Source organism: Ranitomeya imitator, chromosome 5 (assembly GCF_032444005.1).
Source record: "Ranitomeya imitator isolate aRanImi1 chromosome 5, aRanImi1.pri, whole genome shotgun sequence".
In the NCBI taxonomy this organism is placed as follows: domain Eukaryota; kingdom Metazoa; phylum Chordata; class Amphibia; order Anura; family Dendrobatidae; genus Ranitomeya; species Ranitomeya imitator.
Genome location: NC_091286.1, coordinates 447,515,630 through 447,538,259, shown reverse-complemented (window position 1 = coordinate 447,538,259; position 22,630 = coordinate 447,515,630). Strand labels below are relative to the sequence as shown.

The window sequence follows — 22,630 nt, the reverse complement described above, 5'->3', positions numbered from 1 at the left end:
TTATGGTAGGCCTTGTTACATTGGTCCCAGCTCTCTGCAGTTCATTCACTAGATTCAGTCTTCCCAGCCTGGTGCAGGGCTACAATTTTGTTTCTGGCGTCCTTTGACAGCTCTTTGGTCTTCACCATAGTGGAGTTTGGAGTCAGACTGTTTGAGGGTGTGCACAGGTGTCTTTTTATACTGATAACAAGTTTAAACAGATGCCATTACTACAGGTAATGAGTGGAGGAAAGAGGAGACTCTTAAAGAAGAAGTTACAGGTCTGTGAGAGCCAGAAATCTTGATTGTTTGTTTCTGACCAAATACTTATTTTCCACCATAATATGCAAAAAAAAAAATGATAAAAAAACAGACAATGTGATTTTCTGGATTTTTTTTTCTCAGTTTGTCTCCCATAGTTGAGGTCTACCTATGATGTAAATTACAGACGCCTCTTATCTTTTTAAGTGGTGGAACTTGCACTATTGCTGACTGACTAAATACTTTTTTGCCCCACTGTATATATATATATTTGCCTAGAATACTACTTCCTGCAATTTGTGCCAACTTCCGTGGCTTTGTCCGGAGCTAATGTCCGGAGATTAATTGCCTAGAATACTACTTCCTGCAATTTGTGCCAACTTCCGTGGCTTTGTCCGGAGCTAATGTGCGGAGATAATGTCCGGAGCTAATGTCCGGAGATAAGTGATGTCAACAGTGTCCAGTGTCTGATTGGTTGCCGCCTGCTGCGAGCGACCAATCAGAAACGTGCCGTACTGTGACACACTCCGCCCGCCATTTTGGTGTGATTTTTGAATTTTTACCTCACAGCAAGTTTCTACTGCGTGGAGGCGGGCCCAGTGACGTTGCTCTTCAAGCTCCTGCCGAATTTCGTCAAAAAAATGATAATACCATTTACCAAAACTATATATATTTAGTTGTGAAGTGGTTCAGTGACATTTTCACACCAATTTTGAACTTTTGTTTGGTGTTTTCTCCATATACTGCCTATTATTCACTGACTGTTATACTGAGAGACTGCCATTTATTAACCTCTTCTTTGCCACATTGGGTATATTGCTCTATTATTTGCCACATAAGGACATTGTCCATTATTGCCCAGCAATTTCTCTGCAATATAAACTGCCTATTTATTAATATCTGCATTCCTGCAAAGAACTATTGCCTATTATTAACTGGCTATTTTCCTACTACCTGACACTGCCTCTTATTAACCTGTTGTTTGCCACCACCACGCTTAAAGCTGTTTAGCTTAGCCAACATGAGCTCTAATAGTAAGGATACTAATGACACAGAGCTAACAAGAATTGTCAAGAGCTGGTGAGTGCAGCCATTTTTTGTTCTTTCTTACTATTATTTATTAATTGTATTATTCTTACATTTGAATAAATAAAGTATATATGGATTCTAGACTCCCAATTCTTTAGAATCGGGCTGCCATCTAGTATATATATAATTTTCCTTGTTAACAGTTTAAAAATTGCAAAAAGGAAAATTGTCTGATGCAAAAGTTTGGGCACTCAGCATGGTTAGCATCTATTAGCACCCCATTTGCAAGTATCACAGTTTGTAAACCCTTTTTGTAGCCTGCCAAGAGCCTTTCAGTTCTTGTTTGAGGGGTTTTCATTCATTCTTCTTTGGAAAATTCTTCCAGTTCTGTGAGATTCCTGGGTTATTTTGCATACACTTCTATTTTGAGGTCTAGTCACAGATTTTCAATGCTGTTCAGATCAGGGAACTTTGAGGGCCATTGTAAAACCTTCTGATTGCTCCTTTTGAGGTAGTCTATTGAGTTTTTTGATGTGTGTTTGGGATCATTGTCCATTTGTAGAAGCCATTCTCTTTTCAACCTCAGCCTTTTTATTTTTTTAACAGATGGTGTTATGTTTGCATCTAGAATTTGTTGAAATTTCATTAAATCCATTCTTTTGTCTACCCTTTTAAATGTTCCCCTTGCCATTGGTGGCAACACCGCCCCAAAGCATGAATGATCCACCCCCATGCCTGGTGGTTGGCGAGATGTTGTTTTCCTAAAATTCTGTGCCCTTTTTTGTTCACACATACAGTACAGAACAAAGTTTGGACACACCTTCTCATTTAAAGATTTTTCTGTATTTTCATGACTATGAAAATTGTACATTCGCACTGAAGGCACCAAAACTATGAATTAACACATGTGGAATTTTATACTTAAATACATTAAAAAATGTGAAACAACTGAAATTATGTCTTATATTCTAGGTTCTTCAAAGTAGCCACCTTTTGCTTTGATGACTGCTTTGCACACTCTTGGCATTCTTTTGATGAGCTTCAAGAGGTAGTCACCGGGAATGGTCTTCCAACAATCTTGATGGAGTTCCCAGAGATGCTTAGCACTTGTTGGCCCTTTTGCCTTCACTCTGCAGTCCAGCTCACCCCAAACCATCTCGATTCGGTTCAGGTCTGGTGACTGTGGAGGCCAGGTCATCTGGCGTAGCGCCCCATCACTCTCCTTCTTGGTCAAATAGCCCTTACACAGTCTGGTGGTGTTTGGGGTCATTGTCCTGTTGAAAAATAAATGATAGTCCAACTAAACGCAAACCGGATAGAATAGCATGCTGCTGCATGATGCTGTGGTAGCCATGCTGGTTCAGTATGCCTTCAATTTTGAATAAATCCCCAACAGTTTCACCAGCAAAGCACCATCACACCTCCTCCTCCATGCTTCACGGTGAGAACCAGGCATGTAGAGTCCATCCGTTCACCTTTTCTGCGTCGCACAAAGACGCGGTGGTTGGAATCAAAGATCTCAAATTTGGACTCATCAAACCAAAGCACATATTTCCACTGGTCTAATGTCCATTCCTTGTGTTCTTAAGCCCAAACAAGTCTCTTCTGCTTGTTGCCTGTCCTTAGCAGTGTTTTCCTAGCAGCTATTTTACCATGAAGGCCTACTGCACAAAGTCTCCTCTTAACAGTTGTTGTAGAGATGTGTCTGCTGTTAGAACTCTGTGTGGCATTGACCTGGTCTCTAATCCGAGCTGCTGCTAACCTGCGATTTCTGAGGCTGGTGACTCAGATAAACTTATCCTCAGAAGCAGAGGTGACTCTTGGTCTTCCTTTACTCGGGCAGGCCTATTGTGAGCCAGTTTCTTTGTAGTGCTTGATGGTTTTTGCCACTGCACTTGGGGACACTTTCAAAGTTTTCCCAATTTTTCGGACTGACTGACCTTCATTTCTTAAAGGGAACCTGTCACCCCCAAAATCGCGGGTGAGATAAGCCCACCGGCATCAGGGGCTTATCTACAGCATTCTGTAATGCTGTAGATAAGCCCCCATGTATCCTAAAAGATGAGAAAAAGACGTTGGATTATACTCACCCAGGGGCGTTCCCGCTGTTGGTCCGGTGCCTCCCATCTTCATCAGATGATGTCCTCTTCTGGTCTTCACGCTGCGGCTCCAGCGCAGGCGTATTTTGTCTGCCCTGTTGAGGGCAGAGCAAAGTACTGCAGTGTGCAGGCGCCGAGTCTCTGACCTTTCCCTTTTTCCTCAACAGGGCAGACAAAGTACGCCTGCGCTGGAGCCGCAGCGTGAAGACCAGAAGAGGACGTCATCTGATGAAGATGGGAGGACCCGGATCAACATCGGGAATGCCCCTGGGTGAGTATAATCTAATGTCTTTTTCTCATCTTTTAGGATACATTGGGGGTTTATCTACAGCATTACAGAATGCTGTAGATAAGCCCCTGATGCCGGTGGGCTTACCTCACCCACGATTTTGGGGGTGACAGGTTCCCTTTAAAGTAATGATGGCCACTCGTTTTTCTTTACTTAGCTGTTTTTTTCTTGCCATAATACAAATTCTAACAGTCTATTCAGTAGGACTGTCAGCTGTGTATCCACCAGACTTCTGCGCAACACAACTGATGGTCCCAACCCCATTTAAAGGCAAGAAATCCCACTTATTAAACCTGACAGGGCACACCTGTGAAGTGAAAATCATTCCCGGTGACTACCTCTTGAAGCTCATCAAGAGTGTGCTTAGCAGTTCATCAAAGCAAAAGGTGGCTACTTTGAAGAACCTAGACTATAAGACATAATTTGTTGTTTCACACTTTTTTGTTAAGTATATAATTCCACGTTTTAATGCCTTCAGTGTGAATGTACAATTTTCATAGTCATGAAAATACAGAAAAATCTTTAAATGTGAAGGTGTGTCCAAACTTTTGGTCTGTACTGTACGTTTGATCATTGTGGCCAAAGAGTTCTATTTTATCCTTTTCAAACCACAGGACGTGTTTGCAAAATGCATCAGGCTTGTTTAGATGTTCTCTTGCGTACTTCTGACCCTTATGAGGACGTAGGAGAGGTTTTCTTCTGATGACTTCTCCATGAAGACCATATTTGTGCAGGTGTCTCTGAACAGTAGAAGAATGTACCACAACTCCACTGTCTGCTAAACCTTTCTGAAGATCTATTGCAGTCAAGCGGGTATTCTGCTTTGCCTTTCTAGCAATCATACGAGCAGCTCTCACTGAAATTTTGCTTGATCTTCCAGACCTTATCTTGACCTCCACTGTTCCTGTTAACTGCCATTTCTTAATTATATTTCGAACTGAGGAAAGGGCAACTTGAAAATGCTTTGCCATCTTCTTATGAAAAATTGCAGCATGCACTTTTCTGATCCATCTTTTGGCTGTTGGGCATGATTAACCCCTTCATGACCTTGGGATTTTCTGTTTTTCCGTGTTCGTTTTTTGCTCCCCTTCTTCCCAGAGCCATAACTTTTATATTTTTCCTTCAATATGGCCATGTGAGAGCTTGTTTTTTGTGAAACAAGTTGTACTTTTGAACGACCTCATTAGTTTTAGCTTGTCGTGTACTAGGAAACAGGAAGAAAATTCCAAGTGCTGTGAAATTGCAAAAAAAAAGTACAATCCCACACTTGTTTTTTGATTGGCTTTTTTTACTAGGTTCACTAAATGCTAAAACTGACCTGCCATTATGATTCTCCAAGTCGTTATGAGTTCATAGACACCAAACGTGTGGGTTCTCTTTTATCTAAGTGGTGAAAAAAAATTCCCAAAAAATTGCGCTATTTTCCGATACCCGCAGCATCTCCATTTTTCATGATCTGGGGTTGCGTGAGGGCTTATTTTTTGCGTGCTGAGCTGGCTTTTTTAATTATAGCATTTTGGTGCAGATACGTTCTTTTGATCGCCCGTTATTGCATTTTAATGCAATGTCGCGGCGACCAAAAAAGTAATTCTGGCGTTTCGAATGTTTTTCTCGCTACGCCGTTTAGCGATCAGGTTAATCTTTTTTTTTTTTTTTTTTTTATAAATCAGGCAATTCTGAACGCGGCGATACCAAATATGTGTAGGTTTGATTTTTTTTTTTTTTTAATTGATTTATTTTGAATGGGGCGAAAAGGGGGTGATTTAAACTTTTATATTCTATTCATTTTTTTTCACATTCTTTTTTACTTTTGCCATGCTTCAATAGCCTCCATGGGAGGCTAGAAGCTGGCACCACTCGATCGGCTCTGCTACAGAAATGCAGGTGTGCTCACAGCAGGCCGGCATCAGTAACCATAGAGGTCTCAAGGACCTCTATGGTTACCATCCTGACGCATCGCTGACCCCTGATCATGTGACGGGGGTCGGCGATGCGCTCATTTCCTGCCGCTCGGCCGGAAGCGCCGGTTAAATGCCGCTGTCAGCGTTAATAGCGGCGGGTGAATCGCGATTTCACCCGCCGCTATTGCGGGCACATGTCAGCTGTTCAAACCAGCTGACATGCCCCAGCTTTGATGTGGGCTCACCGCCGGAGCCCTGCATCAAAGCGCAGTATTTCACCTCGGACGTACCATCCCATCCGAGGTCAGAAAGAGGTTAAGGCAAAATCTGCAGAAAAATATAGACCAGTTAATGGTCTATTTTTTGTCATATTTTAACCATGATTGAACGATGATTGAATAAACATTGTCTTATGGGATTATCTCTGAATTGCTGGACCTTTTGTACTTCTTATAATAATAATAATCTTGCATTAACAATTAAATAATTAAAGCACAATAAGACGACCCTGCTCATGAGAGCTTAAAATCTACAATGAGGTGGGGGAGATACAAAGTACAGGAGCTTATTTACAATTATGTATTTACAATGATGGTCCAGCCATCTTCCGGGAGTGGGGGATAGATGGAGATAGTGAATGGGCTGCACACGCCCCCTTACACATAAAATGACTTTTATTAGGGAATGTGATAGGCCGCTCTGAAAAAAGGGCCCGCCTAAAACTATGCAAATTGTGGATGGTCCTAATTTCTTGGGTTAGAGCATTCCAGAGGATTGGCGCAGGAGAAGCCTTGGAGTCGGGAGTGGGTGGTATGGATTAGCGTAGAGGTTAGTCAAAAGTCATTTCCAGAGCGCAGCGGTCAGCTAGGCAGATAGACATAAAAAAGGGAGGAGATGTAAGGTGGTGCCGCACTGTGAACAGCTTTTTGGGTGAGAACAAGTACTTTGAATTGGATCCTCTAATGAATGGGCAACCAGTGTAACGACTGGCGAAGAGCGGCTGCATCTGAATACCGATTAGCCAGTAGGAAGACCCTGGCTGCTGCATTAAAGATGGACTGGAGAGGGGAAAGTAGAGTGAAAAGGAGGCCAATTAATATATCATTACAGTAGTCCAGACAGAAATGGATCATGGCAACAGTGAGGGTTTTTGTTGTTTCCATGGTGAGAAAGATGGATTCTAGAGATGTTCTTTAGGTGTAAGCGGCATGAGATTGTATATGGGAAGTGAAGGAGAGAATGGTGTCAAACGTACCACCCAGACTGCGCGCCTGCTGTCGGGGTGTTATTATGGTGCCATCCACGGAGAGGGAAATGTCAGATTTAGGGAGGTTAGTAGACAGTAGGAGCAGAAGAAGTTCAGTTTTGGAGAGGTTGAGTTTCAGATGGAGAGCGGACATGATTTTGGAGACTGCGGACACAGTCACTAGCAATCTGTAGTACAACGGGGGCAAGGTCAGGGGATGACGTGTATAGTTGTGTCATCGGCATAAAGATGGTACTGAAATCCAAATCTGCTGATGGTGTGTCCAATTGGGGCCGTGTAGAGAAAGAGAAGTGGGCCAAGGACTGAGCCCTGAGGTACCCCAACATTGAGAGGAGGAGTTGAAGTGGAGCCAGCGAACAACACTGAAGGTGCGGTCAGAGAGATAGGAAGAGAACCACAAGAGAGCAGTGTCCTTAATGCCTAGTGACTGGAGCATAGAGAGTAGGAGATGGTGGTCAACAGTGTCAAAAGCTGCAGAGAGTGGTCATCGTTACACTTTACTGTCAGAAGGTCCTTGGTCACTTTGATGAGTGCAGTTTCTGTCAAGAGTAGGGGGCGGAAACCGCACTGTGAAGGGTCTAGGAGGGAATGAGTGGAGAGGTAACGGGTAAGGCAGGAGTAGACCAGGCGCTCCAAGAGTTTAGAGATGATGGGGAGGTTGGAGACTGGTCTGTAGTTATTTTTGCAGGATGGGTCGAGAGTGGGTTTTTTGAATAATGGAGTAATTATAGTGTTTGAAGGAGGATGGGAAAATGCCAGAGGAGAGGGAGAGATTACAGATTGTAGTTAGGTGAGTTGTGACGACTTGAGAGAGCGACTGGAGGAAGTGTAAGGAGTCTGAGAGTTAATGGCTTTTAGATTTCTGAATGTGTGGTAGATAGGAGTGTGCTGGGGTGGGCGAAGGATTGTGAGCGCGAAGGAGAGAATGTATGATCAGAGAGGGGAAGCGGTGAGTTATCTAAGTGGGAGATTGAGCAGAGCCGGGCGAAGACCAGGTCAAGGGTGTTACTATCTTTGTGTGTTTCAGAGGTTGAGAGCTGTGGTTAGTGATAGAAGCTGGGATGCAAATGTGTTAGTGGGGCTGTTTATGGGGATGTCGAAGTCTCCCAGGATGAGGGTTGGGAGTTCTAAGGACATTAAGTTCTGTAGCCAGGCTGAGAAGTGGTCAAGGAACTGGACAGGCGAGCCTGGGGCAGATATATGACCGCTACTCTGAGGGAGAGGGGATGGGATAGCCTGATGGTGTGGACCTCAAAAGAAGGGAATGATAGTGATGGAACTGGGGGGATGACCTGGAAGGTGCATTGTGGGGATAGGAGTATGCAGACTCCACCACCAGGTCTGTTTGTGGGTCTCGGGGAATGGGAGAATTGTAGGCCACCATGGGAAATGGCAGCAGGGGAAACCGTGTTAAAATCCTGAATACAGGTTTCAGTGAGGGCCAACAGACTCGGTTATGATGCAAGTCAATAGTGTAATTCACAGAAAAGCTTTTACACACAGACCGCTTGTGAAAAATCGCACCACATGCACTAGTCCGATATGATTTTCGGATCAGACTTGCCCATTAAACTCTACTGTTGTCATTTTTATGGATTCATTAGTTAACATACAAAATTCTGTTTTGGCCTATAATTATATTTTAAGTTGTGGACATATAACACAGTTGTCGTATGGATGTTAAAAATGGACATATGGATTACAAACTGATGACCATATAAATGACAAATTGGGTTTTGTTTATCTCGAACCCTAAAACCGCTTTCTCAAACCTCTTAGATTTATTTACTGAATTTGGAATTGTCTCGAACTTCAAAATTAACATGAGCAAATATGAAATTCTGAATATCTCGGCATCAGAAAAGGAGATTTCGATACTAAAACAAACGACCCCTTTTAATTGCCCCCCCGAGAAATTAAAATTTCTGGGGATTTATTTAGCCGCAGACCCCTCTTTACTATATAAATTTAATTTTCTCCCTCTCTTGTCCAACTTACAAACTTTACTCATTTCATACGATCTACCCTACCTTTCTTGGATAGGAAGGATCAACGTTATCAAATCTTATATCTTTCCGAAATTTTTTTTTATGTAATGAATATGGTCCCTATCCCCCTTCCCAACTCTTTTTTTTATCATTGTGAATAAATTAGTTGCAAAATTCATATGGAAAAACAAGAGCCAGACTACCTCCTAAAATTCTTTTTCTACCAAAAAATAAAGGGGGACTTGGCCTCCCCGATTTTAAAAAATACTATCATGCCATCCACCTTGCTCGTTGGCTACGTATGGTCAAGACCAACCCTGATCAGAGGGCGTCGAATCTTGAAGTCAGTCTGATGGGTAATATGGCGGAGATTTTTCTATCGTCTTCCTGTACCCCGACTACTCACTCGATTGATGCAATAACTTATAACACTTTAACTATTAGACGCTCTTTAGTTCCCAATATATTACCTCATGGTTATTTTTTAGACACTATCCCATTAATAGTCATCCCTTGGCTTACTGATCCAAATTATGTTGATGTTTATGGATTTTTTTACCGAACCTACCAATCTCACACTTTCTTTCAAACCAGGTCCCCTGCATAGAGGACTGGCCAAAGGAAGCCAGGAAACAACCTCCGGATCTCTTACAAAAACTCCATGTAAACTTTATTATTTCAAAACTCTGGTCGGGACATAAGCATAATTCTGATTGGCTATGGCTGGAATTTTTGGTTGGTCTTCTGTCTATTCCCCCTAAACTCATCTCTAAATTGTATGCTAATCTTGTCAATCCGCCCTCTCAATTCAAGACACTCTATTTATCCTCGTGGGAATCGGAACTAAACCTCTTCCTGTCTCCCCAGGAGTCTAGTCAAATCTTAAATAACTCCCATGGCTTCTCAAGGTGTATTCTATTACAGGAAAACTCCTTTAGGCTATGTGCACACGTTCAGGTTTTTTCGCGGTAAAAATGCCATAAAAACTCAAAACGCATACATTATGCATCCTATCATTTAGAATGCATTCTGCATGTTTTGTGCACATGGTGCATTTTTTTCCGCGAAAAAAATGCATTGCAGTAAAAAAAAAAGCAGCATGTTCATTAATTTTGCGGATTTTCTGCATTTTTCCCGCTATTCTATGCATTTGGGAAAAAACGCACCAAAAACGCGTCAAAACGCATGAAAAAACACGAAAAAACGCATGCGGATTTCTGGCAGAAATGCCCGGTTTTTGTCAGGAAAATTTCTGCAAGAAATCCTCACGTGTGCACATACCTTTAAAATCCTCTCACGTTGGTATAGAACACCACATAGACTGTTCCACATGGGTTTAACTTTCTCTCCCCTTTGCTGGAGGTGTTCTGGTTCGGTTAGAACCCTGGCTCATATTTTTTGGTCATGCCCTGTTATCTCCAAATATTGGTCAGAAATTAATAGATATCTTTGCCAATTAGGCTTAACTAAGCGGAACCTAACTCCTCAAGAAGTTCTACTATCGCTACCTACCAACGAATTTAAGCCTTTTGCTAGCGGCAGCAAAGCACCTAATTTCCATACATTGGAGACAACCCTCCCCCCCCTACAATTGCTGAGTGGATAGCTAAGGTTCAGGATATTTACAGAATGGAGGAGCGTCAAGTTGGGATTCACGCACTCATGGTAAATTTATATCAATTTGGCTTCTGTGGATAAATAAACCCGTTCTCTCTTCTTGACAGCTATCAACTTTCGACTTTTGTCTTGGCTACACACTCCCTTTTCCCGTTCCCGTTTTCTGCTGCCAAGATTCTGTGCTCTTCATTTGCCGGAGTGACGGAGCCCGACCTCAAATTACACCAATTTATATCAAATATTTCTAACTCGGATAGCTCTCATTACTCATTTTTGACTTATCCTAAGTATCTTGCATTCTTTACTCCTAGTGTCTCATCTTTGCAAGTTTCCAGAGGATACGACTACATTCTTCTGGGAACCGTTGTTATACCTACTAAGTTACTAATACCTGATATTCGTTCTTTTTATTGTTTCCCTTGTTCTATGTCCTCTGCCAGTATGGCTTCATGTAGATGTAACCAATACTCTATCTAGAATTAATATATTGGTTTGGTTACTGTTTGAGCAAATATTTTCTGCTTTATGGAGCATATGTTGATTGTTAATTGGCTGAGCCATTAATTTCTTGTATTGTATGTTTATTAAAATTTCCTTAAATAAAGAATTACAAAAAGAAAAAGAAAGCAGCAATTTACTAAAGGGTGCTTCTTAAGTGATACAGCAGACTTAATGTTTACTATGGAGTACATGGCACTCCAATTGCTTTTCTTTTGACAGCTCTAACATGTAGCTCGTTTTTTTCAGACTGAAACAACCACCAATTTTGTTTCCGAAATCCCAGATTCCTGTAGGTCACGTGCTGATTTTTTTTCTTTACATCTCCTGGTCCTTGATGGAAATCTTCCTTGTTCCACCTGACTGTATTGGTATTACCAGAACACTTCATTTTTAACTCCAGCGTTTGAACAGAACTGATTTTTAAATCTTTGGATAGCTTTTTTTTTATTTTTATCTTGTTATATTCTCTTCCAGGCTTAAAGCGAACCTGTCAGCAGTTTTGGCCAATATAAGATATGGCCACTGTCTTTCAGGGCTTATCTACAGCATTCTACAAAGCTGTAGATAAGCCCCCGAACCAACCAGAAAGATCAGAAAAATAAGTTTTATTATACTCTACCGGGGGGTGGGGGGGGGGGTGCGGGTGGTGGGTGGATGTCTGGTAAATCGACCAAACCTGGTGACAGGTTCGCTTTATACAGTTGCAATACTTTTCTTGCAGATATATGGCAAGTTATTTATCATGTTCCATGCTTCAGTAACTAGCAAAATCAGAGTAGCCAGGATAAAGTGCTAAAGATTTCTCAGGAGCTCAAGAAACTCATTGACTATTTATGCTAAGACTAGATATAGATTATCTAGATTTTTTTTCCTATAGAGTAATCCATACCTTAACAAGAAATGTCACATTAATTTTCCTGTTACGCTATAAAGTAGCTAGTACTTCTTAATATCAGTCAGCAATCCTAGCACGTAGTGATTAACATGAACCTCTGGTGACACTTGACTGGTGGGATTTTCTAGCTACTTAATTCCCACAGACAGTGATGTAGGAGCAATTTGTTTCTTATTTCGTATTTTTATTCTTTTTTTAATAAGAGATAAAAAGTTTAATTGGAGATGTAGACATAGGGGCAACAGTGCAGCTTTATGCAAAGTCTAAAAAGTGCATCAAATGTATTAATTTGGATCATTTTGTTTGACCAATCTGGTGCATCTTTAGAGTGTCTAGTCGAAGTTTACACCCTTGGCTTACTTTTCACCAATAATTTACGTCACATTTTGGGTAAGACAAGCTGACCTCTTCTGCTGTGCCACACTTCCTTTTAACCCCTTAGTGACTGAGCCAATTTTGACCTTAATGACCATGCCAAATTTTGTAAATTTGACCACTGCCACTTTGAGGTAATAACTCTGGAACGCTGCAACAGATCCCACTGATTTTGAGATTTGTTTTTTTCGTGACATATTGCACTTCACAACTGTGGTAAAATTTTGTTTGATATGGCTTGTTTATTTGCGAAAATATTGGAAATTTGGAAAAATGTAGAAAATTATGAAATTTTCATAGCTAATAGAAAAAATTTCCCACATGTCTACTTTACATCAGCACAGATTCTGAAGCATATTTTTTTTTGGTTAGGAAGTTATAAGGGTTAAAAGTTGATCCGCAATTTCTTATTTTTCCAACAAGATCTACAAAACCATTTTTATAGGGACTATAAGAATGGAAGTGGCTTATATTAAAGAAAATACCCAAAAGTGACACCATTGTAAAAACTGCACCCCTCAAAGTCCACAAAACCACATTCAAGAAGATTATTAACCCTTTAGGTATTTCACAGGAAGTGAAGCAATGTGGAAGAAAAAATGAACATAAAACTTTTTTTTTTTTTTTTTTAGAAAAATCTTGCTTTAGCCCCAACTTTTTTTTATTTTCACAAGGGTAACAGGAGAAAATGGATCCTACTATTTGTTGTGCAATTTCTCCTGCGTACTTCGATACCTCTTATGTAGGGAAAAACTACTGTTGGGCACGCGGCAGGGCTCAGAAGGGAATAGAGCACCGTTTGACTATTTGAAAGCAAAAACGGCTGTAATCGAGAGTGAATACCATGTCGTGTTTGGAGTGCCCCTGTGATCCCATTTTGAAAACTAGACCCCTCAAGGAATGAATCTAAATGTGTATTGAGCACCTTGTACCCCTGTATGTGTCACAGAAGTTTGAGCTGTGAAAATAAAAAAAAATATTGTGCACACATCAGGATTTCTGGCAGAAATGTTCCTGACAAAAACCGGACATTTCTGCCAGAAATCCGCATGCGTTTTTTTTTTTTTTTTTTTTTTTTTTTTTAGGGTTTTTTTTTTTTTGCGTTTTTGACGCATTTTTTTGCGTGTTTTTGATGCGTTTTTTTGGGGAGTTTTTTCCAAATGCATAGAATAGCGGGAAAAACGCGAAAAAGCACAAAATTAATGAACATGCTGCTTTTTTTTTTTACCACAATGCGCTTTTTTTTGCAGAAAAAAACACATCATGTGCACAAAAATTGCAGGATGCATAATTCATGCATTTTTAATGAGTTTTTATAGTGTTTTTATCGCGAAAAAAAGCGCAAAAAAACCTGAACGTGTGTACATACCCTGAAAAGCAGAAATCCAGCGACGGGTTCCGTCTTTTCAAACTGAGTATGCGTGGAAGAATTTCCCATCAGGGAAATTCTCACTCGCTCTCTTTTTATTATTGATGCTGCCTATGCAGCATCAATAGTAACAAGATATAATGTTAAAAATAATAATAATAAAAAAAAAAAAATCACAATATTCTCACCTACCGACGTCCCGCGCAGTGTCACCGATGCTCCCGGCAGCTAGCGTTCCTAGTAATACATTGCGAAATCTCGCGAGACCGCGACTTCTCTTCTCACGAGATTTCACAATTTATTACTAGGAACACTAGCTGCCGGGAGCATCGCTGCGTGGGACGCCGGTAGGTGAGAATACTGTGATATTTTTTTTTTTTTTTTAACCTGGTTTGTGTTGTGTATGCATTTTCACAGCAGAAAACCTCTGCGAAGACGCATACACAACAGGTGCGCATAGCCTCAACGGGTCCGTCAGAAAGACCGGCCCAGTGCACACGTTTTCCACAATCTGCACAGGATCCGTCACTTCAACGTCTTGACGGATCTTGTGCAGATTTGGAAGATGGAAGTGTGAAAGAAGACTTAAAGAAGAACATTTTGTCAGATTCCAGTTTTCATTTTTCATAGGCCCATTGGAAAATGGAAGCAACAGTTTTTAGTGAATGCTGTAAAGAGCCCTACATTTATCTTTTGACCTATTTTTTTTTTTTTTTTTTTAAAGCCTACATTTTTAAGCAAAATATAAAATAAGGATCAGTGCATTCACAGTATTTCTCTGCATAATACACCTTTTATTTTGAGAAATGAATCTACCTCTGGGTGAATTGTATCTTCACGAGTTAATCTGAATTGAGAAAGAAGCTGTTTATACCAAAATGTTAACATATTCCATGTTTTTAGAACGGCAGAATGTATTTGATGTCTTTTGCTTAGTGGTTTACATTTTCATTGTGCTCTTTGCCGTGACCTAGATATTACATGATGGAAGTAAAATGCTGTTCTCTGCTTCTGTAGTAGATGGAATAAAGCAATCATTCCCTATTCCAGGTGGTTTAGTGAACACACACAGCCTGCTAAGTTGCTTTGTATAAGGCTTTACATACGCGGCACACACAGCAGTATGACTGTGGAAGTATTTTTTCATTATTTCAAAATATAAAATATGTTCTTGTTTTGTATATCAGGGTATATTGGCAGAAGTAAGACACAAGACAATTTTATGCAAGTCTAAACCTTTGGTAAAATTAAAGGTGAATGTGTTCTCAGAAAATAACCTATTGTTTAAATCAGATTTATGTGTTACATTTATTTTTAAAGCTTTTTTGATAAAACAAATTTTAATATATATATTATTCCAAAGACCTACTGATAGGGAATTTAGATTGTGAGCTCCAATGGGGACAGTGCCGATAATGTATGTAAAGCGCTGTGGAATTAATGTCGCTATATAAGTAAGTAAAATAAATAAAGCTTCATTAAAACAAAACAAATTTAATAACTATTCAATTTTCTTCCGTACTCCCCTCCGGTCACAGCGCCCGCTCCGTACTCCCCTCCCGTCACAGCGCCCGCTCCGTACTCCCCTCCGGTCACAGCGCCCGCTCCGTACGCCCCTCCGGTCACAGCGCCCGCTCCGTACGCCCCTCCGGTCACAGCGCCCGCTCCGTACGCCCCTCCGGTCACAGCGCCCGCTCCGTACGCCCCTCCGGTCACAGCGCCCGCTCCGTACGCCCCTCCGGTCACAGCGCCCGCTCCGTACTCCCCTCCGGTCACAGCGCCCGCTCCGTACGCCCCTCCGGTCACAGCGCCCGCTCCGTACGCCCCTCCGGTCACAGCGCCCGCTCCGTACTCCCCTCCGGTCACAGCGCCCGCTCCGTACTCCCCTCCGGTCACAGCGCCCGCTCTGTACTCCCCTCCGGTCACAGCGCCCGCTCCGTACTCCCCTCCGGTCACAGCGCCCGCTCCGTACTCCCCTCCGGTCACAGCGCCCGCTCCGTACTCCCCTCCGGTCACAGCGCCCGCTCCGTACTCCCCTCCGGTCACAGCGCCCGCTCCGTACTCCCCTCCGGTCACAGCGCCCGCTCCGTACTCCCCTCCGGTCACAGCGCCTGCTCCGTACTCTCCTCCGGTCACAGCGCCCGCTCCGTACTCCCCTCCGGTCAGCGCTCACACAGGGTTAATGGCAGCGTTGACCGCGGTGTAACGCACTCGGTTAACGCTGCTATTAACCCTGTGTGACCAACTTTTTACTATTCATGCTGCCTATGAATGCGACGCCCTGGTGACCACTGCATGCAGTGTGGTCTCGCGAGATGATGACGTGCGGTCTCAAGAGACCGCTACGTCATCATCTCGTGAGACCGCAATGCAATCTTAAGACCGGAGCGCGCGAGGAGCATCGGTAACCGGACGCTTCGATCCGGAGGCTCCAGAAGGTGAGTATGTAACTATTTTTTATTTTAATTCTTTTTTTTTTTTTTTTTTTAAACACGGATATGGTGCATACTACGTGACTGGCCAATATACTATGTGACTGGGCAGTATACTACGTGGCTCTGTGCTGTATACTATGTGGCTGTGTGCTGTATACTACGTGACTGGGCAATATACTACGTGGCTGGGCAGTATACTACATGGCTGTGTGCTGTATACTACGTGACTGGGCAATATACTACATGAGTGGGCAATATACTATGTGGCTGGACAATATATTACGTGGGCTACGCAATATACTACGTGGGATGCGCAATATACTACGTGGGCTGGGCAATATACTACGTGGGCTGGGCAATGTACAACGTGGGCTGGGCAATGTACAACGTGGGATGGGCAATGTACAACGTGGGCTGGGCAATGTACAACGTGGGCTGGGCAATGTACAACGTGGGCTGGGCAATGTACAACGTGGGCTGGGCAATGTACAACGTGGGCTGCGCAATGTACAACGTGGGCTGCGCAATGTACAACGTGGGCTGCGCAATGTACAACGTGGGCTGCGCAATGTACAACGTGGGCTGCGCAATGTACAACGTGGGCTGGGCAATGTACAACATGTACTGTGTGGGCTGTGCAATGTACTCCGTGGGCTGCGCAATGTACTGCGTGGGCTGTGCTATACACTACGCATACATATTCTAGAATACCCGATGCGTTAGAATCGGGCCACCATCTAGTTTTGATATAAATATGGAATCTGCAGCCATTTATTCTTTTGCAGAATGAAATATCAGGAAATAAATTAACTTTCTTCCACTAAGTCATTTTCATCAGATGGATTTAGCAAACTGAGGCAAATACCGTATGTAGTTACTCTTAGCCTAAAAGACAACAAACTTGACTTTCAGTTATTAATTTCTTCCTTTCTTCTCTGCTAATAATTGCTTGTTAGAAAAGATTTCCTTTGAGCCAGGATTGTTGACAGTTCTTGACCTAAGATCAGAGTCTTTGTTGAGCAAAGATTTGCAAAGCACTAAAAATACATTGGATTACGAGAAAATCTATAAAACTTAACACAACATATTTTCTGAAAGAATTCTCTATAATCGTTCAATAATACGTACCCAGGAATTAAATATTTTTATAAAGTAGTAGTTTTTAAAAATGGTAATACCAGAACTATACAGGGATACATGTGTTTACATTGTCATCTTTCAGCCTTTCAGCACCAGGTGACTTTTGGTCTTAGGCTGGGTTCTCACTGCGTTAGTGTGACCCGTTTAACATAATATGTTACACCGCGGTGTAACGTAGTCCGTTAACGCCGCCATTACTTTCAATGGCGGACGCATCGCTAGCACATGCCCACAATGGGCGTGCGCTAGCGATGTGCCGTCATTGAGTGATGGACCCGAGACGCGAGCTGCAGCGTTTTCTGGGTCCATCACTGCTTGCGCACTGCTAGCATAGATGGAGCTAGCAGATGCTCCATCTGCGCTAGTGCTGTGCAAACGTCGGCACTTTCGTTCGTTCAACACATCCGTTAAACGGACTGCACTGACTGCACGAACTTAGCCTTAGCGCTTTCATTTTTTTCCTTCCTCTTTCAAAAGCCATAGTATCAATGGCCATTAGTAAAAGCACGATTCAGACAAAACCCCTGACAGAGCCACTGAATTATGAGCACATGGAGTGTCTTTGGACTGGTCTTTGACATCGTACGTATTAATACGTCCCTGTGCCCTGGTCCTTATTGACCATGGAAGGATTCTTACGTCAATGCGATCAAGCACTCAGAGGATGTGCGTGCGCGATCGCCACCGAGTGTCAGCTGATTCTGATAGCTGACACCCGGCATGAAGTGCCAGGAGCGATCCCGCACCGCTCTCAGCACTTTAACCCCCTAAATCCTGCGATCCAATGCTATTGCAGCATTCAGTGAGCAGGCAGAGGGAGGACAGCCCCTCTGCCCTTGGATCCGAGACCCGCAGTGTTAATTCATAACCCTCGATTGTCTGCTCCTCATCTAATCCATAAATTAAATGCATGCGGAGAAGGAATGACGCTGGACACAGTCAGATGTTTGCTCCGCTCTTGATTAGAGTAGGCGCAGTACTCGTTCATTGGTACAGATACAGTATCTTATATAGTAGAAAGTGATAGGGCGGAGATATGCATATCTTGCAAGCCGCGTGTATGTCCGTGATTGGCTGGTTCCTTATATGGTCTATTGTGCTGCATCAGCCTCCTCCCGGGTCCATCTTGCATAACAGGGTGTTGTCCCGGATGCAGGTGCTATCTTGCCATATTATGCTTAAACGACCTTATGTAAGGTCAGTTGATTTCATCAGCCATACTCTCTTTCACAATAGGGTCCTGATCATTGCCATGGTGACCTAATGTTGTCATGACGACATCCGGATTTCCAGAGCTAGGAAAGTTGCTGATCATTCTAAGAGCATGATCAGCAACTTTCTTTGTCAGTGCCGAGCTGACAGTTTGCATAGCATGGGGACGCTTCTGTATCTCCTTGCTATACAAGTGATCAGCCTACAAAAAATAATAGTCCCATAGTGGGACAAAGTAAAAAAGTTTAAAAAAAAGTTTGTTTTTTTAATAATTGTAAATATACAGTATTATACACTGCTTCAAAAAATAAAGGGAACACTTAAACACAATATAACTCCAAGTAAATCAAACTTCTGTGAAATGAAACTGTCCACTTAGGAAGCAACACTGTTTGACAATCAATTTCACATGCTGTTGTGCAAATGTAATAGACAACACATGGGAATTACTGGCAATTATCAAGACACCCTCAATAAAGGAGTGGTTCTGCAGGTGGGGACCACAGACCACATCTCAGTACCAATGCTTTCTGGCTGATGTTTTGGTCACTTTTGAATGTTGGTTGTGCTTTCACGCTCGTGGTAGCATGTGACGGACTCTACAACCCACACAAGTGGCTCAGGCAGTGCTACTCATCTAGGATGGCACATCAATGCGAGTTGTGACAAGAAGGTTTACGGTGTCTGTCAACGTAGTGTCCAGAGCCTGGAGGCGCTACCAGGAGACAGGCCAGTACACCAGGAGACCTGGAGGGGGCCATAGGAGGGCAACAACCCTGCAGCAGGACTGCTACCTCAGCCTTTGTGCAAGGAGGAACAGGAGGAGCACTGCCAGAGCCCTGCAACATGACATCCAGTAGGTCACAAATGTGCATGTGTCTGCACAAACGGTTAGAAACCAACTCCATGAGGATGGTCTGAGTGCCCGACGTTCACAGATGGGGTTTGTGCTCACAGCCCAACACAGTGCAGGACGCTTGGCACTTGCCACAGAACACCAGGATTGGCAAATTCGCCACTGGTGTCCTGTGCTCTTCACAGATGCAAGCAGGTTCACACTGAGCACATGTGACAGAGTCTGGAGACGCCGTGGAGAACGATCAGCTGCCTGCAACATCCTTCAGCATGACCGGTTTGGCAGTGGGTCAGTAATGGTGTGGGGTGGCATTTCTTTGGAGGGCTGCACAGCCCTCCATGTGCTCGCCAGAGGTAGCCTGACTGCCATTAGGTACCGAGATGAGATCCTCAGACCCCTTGTAAGACCATATGCTGGTGTGGTTGGCCCTGGGTTCCTCCTAACGCAGGACAATGCCAGACCTCATGTGGCTGGAGTGTGACAGCAGTTCCTGCAAGATGAAGGCATTGAAGCTATGGACTGGCCCGCCCGTTCCCCAGACCTGAATCAAATTGAACACATCTGGGACATCATGTCTCGCACCATGCACCAACGTCATTTTACACCACACTGTCCAGGAGTTGGCAGATGCTTTAGTCCAGGTCTGGGAGGAGATCCCTCAGGAGACCATCCGCCGCCTCATCAGGAGCATGCCCAGGCGTTGTAGCGAGGTCATGCAGGCACGTGGAGGCCACACACACTACTGAGCATCATTTCCTTGTCTTGAGGCATTTCCACTGAAGTTGGATCAGCCTGTAACTTCATTTTCCACTTTGATTTTGAGCATTATTCCAACTCCAAACCTCTGTGGGATATTAGTTGTGATTTACCGTAAATTGATCATTTTTAGGTTTTATTGTTCTCAACACATTCCACTATGTAATAAATATTTACAACTGGAATATTTCATTCAGTGATATCCAGGATGTGGGATTTTAGTGTTCCCTTTAGTTTTTGGAGCCGTGTATGAGTCATTAGTTCATGTTGATGATTATGGCTTACAGCCAATGAAATCCCAAAAGCCATTATCTCTGTAAATTAGAATACTTTATAACACCAGCTTGAAAATGATTTTAAAATCCGAATTGTTGGCCTATTGAACTGTATGTTCAATAAATGCATTCAATACTTGGTTGGGCTCCTTTTGCATGAATTACTGCTTCAATGCGTCGTGTCATGGGGAAAATCAGCCTGTGGCACTGCTGAGGTGTTCTATGGAAGCCCAGGTTGCTTTGATAGCAGCCTTCAGCTCATCTGCATTGTTGGGTCTGGTGTTGCTCATCTTCCGCTTGACAATACACCATAGATTCTCTGGGGTTAAGGTCAGGCGAGTTTGCTGGCCAATTAAGCACAGTGTTACTGTTATTTTTAAACCAGGTATTGATACTTTTAGCAGTGTGGATAGGTGACAAGTCCTGCTGGAAAATGAAATTTCCATCTACAAAAAGCTTGTTGGCTGAGGGTAGCATGAAGTGCTCTAAAATTTCCTGGTAGGCGGCTGGACTGACTTTGGTCTTGATAAAACATAGTGGACCTACACCAACAGATGACATGGCTCCCCAAACCATCACTGATTGTGGAAACTTCACACTAGACCTCCAAGCAGCTTATATTGTATGCCTCTCCGCTAGTACAAGGATGACCTCTGGTGGGTGCCAATGCCTGCCCCTACGTACGTTTCGGCTGATTGTCTTCTTCTTGGGGTCCAATTTGTACTACTAATTAAACACGTTTGCTTTTGATTATTTTACGTCTGTGGATATAATAATCTTGTACCAAGTATCTTGTTCTTTGCTTGACGTATAATCATGAGTAGTACATCAGTGTGTTTAGTTTTATGTAGTGCCTCTGTACAATATATGGTGGGTCTCATTTGCCATTTTTCTGGTTTCCCACTTTTTTAATGCCTTACTTGTTTTTTTTTCCTTTTGTTAATAAAGTTTTGTATTTTTTATGATTGGTTCTTGTGTACAATTTTTTCTTATCGGATTCCATATATGCCCACATACAGTGTGTATATATACTTTTTTTTTTTACCAAATATAACATTCCAAATTATTATTCCCAATTTCTCATATATGTTATGCATATGCAAGCCAAGAATTTCTCTTAACACAAAGAGGAACTGATTACAGCACATGCTAGCTTCATTAAACCAGAATTCAATGACTGCTCTGCAGGTTATGAATCTTCTGTAAATCCTGTCCGCCTTGAATCAGTGGCACGTTCTATTGACTAGTGGAATAGAAAAAAATATATACAGTTGAAACTATAAGTTTACATACACTATATAAAAAGACACATGCATATTTTTCTCAATATCTGACATGAAATCAGAATAAACCTTTCCTGATTTTGATCAATTAGGATTACCATAATTATTTGCCAAATGGCAGAATATTGAGTGAGAGACAATATTCTAAGGCATTTTTATTACTTACTGCAAAGTGAGAAGATTAAATAAACAAAGATTACTATGCCTTTAAACAGTTCTGGACTGACCATATGATGTCATGTGTTTAGAAGCTTCTGGTTTTTTGGCAACATCTGAGTTAGAGACACCCCTGTGGATGTATTTTAATGCACACCTGAAACACACTGCTTCTTTGTGTAGCATCATGGAAAGTCTAAAGAAATCGGCCAAGATATCAAAAAGGCAATTGTGGATTTGCACAAGTCTGCCTCATCCTTGAGTACAATTTCAAGATACCTGAAGGTGCCTTGTTAAACTGTACAAATAATTAAAAGGCAAGTACAAATAAGATGGGAATGTCCATCCATCCTGCTGCTCAGGAAGGAGACAGGTTCTATGTCCCAGAGATGAACTTGCATTGGTCCGACATGTGCATGCCAATCCAAAGACCTTTGGAAGATGATGATGGAAGCTGGTAAAATTGTCAATATTCACAGTGAAACGAGTACTGTATCATCATGGGCTGAAAGGCCATTCCGCCAGGAAGAAGCCATTACTTCAAAGAAAAAATAAAAAGACAGATTAATGTTTGCAGATGTACACAGGAAAACAAACCTTAATTTTTAGAGACACGTTCTGTGGTCTCATGAAAGTAAAATTGAACTTTTTGGGCATAATGACGTAATCGTTATGTTTGGAGGAAACAGGGAGAATCTTGGATGCCTAAGAACAGCATCCCAACTGGGAAACACGGGGATAGCAGCATTATGTTTTGGGGTTGTTTTGCTGCAGAAGTGACTGCTGCACTTCACAAAATAGATGGCATCATGAGAAAACATGATTATGTGGCAATACTGAAGAAACATCTCAGACCTCAGCCAGGAAGTTAAAGCTCGGACGGAAATGAGTCTTCCAAATGGACAATGACCTGAAGCATTCTGCCAAAATGGTAACAAAGTGGCTAA

General features: G+C 42.4%; 1 protein-coding gene across 5 annotated transcripts in view; it reads left to right on the top strand.

Annotated features, from left to right (window-relative positions):
* The window catches only part of XXYLT1 (xyloside xylosyltransferase 1), a 324,698-nt gene that overhangs the window by 249,901 nt on the left and 52,167 nt on the right, over positions 1-22,630 (top strand). The window contains exon 4 of one of the 5 annotated variants that reach the window (XM_069727185.1): positions 3,536-3,639. The exons of the other annotated variants lie outside the window; for them this stretch is intronic. Within the exon in view, the coding sequence (XP_069583286.1) occupies positions 3,536-3,639 (104 nt within the window). The remainder of the gene's footprint in view (positions 1-3,535; positions 3,640-22,630) is intronic. 5 annotated transcript variants of the gene reach the window in all.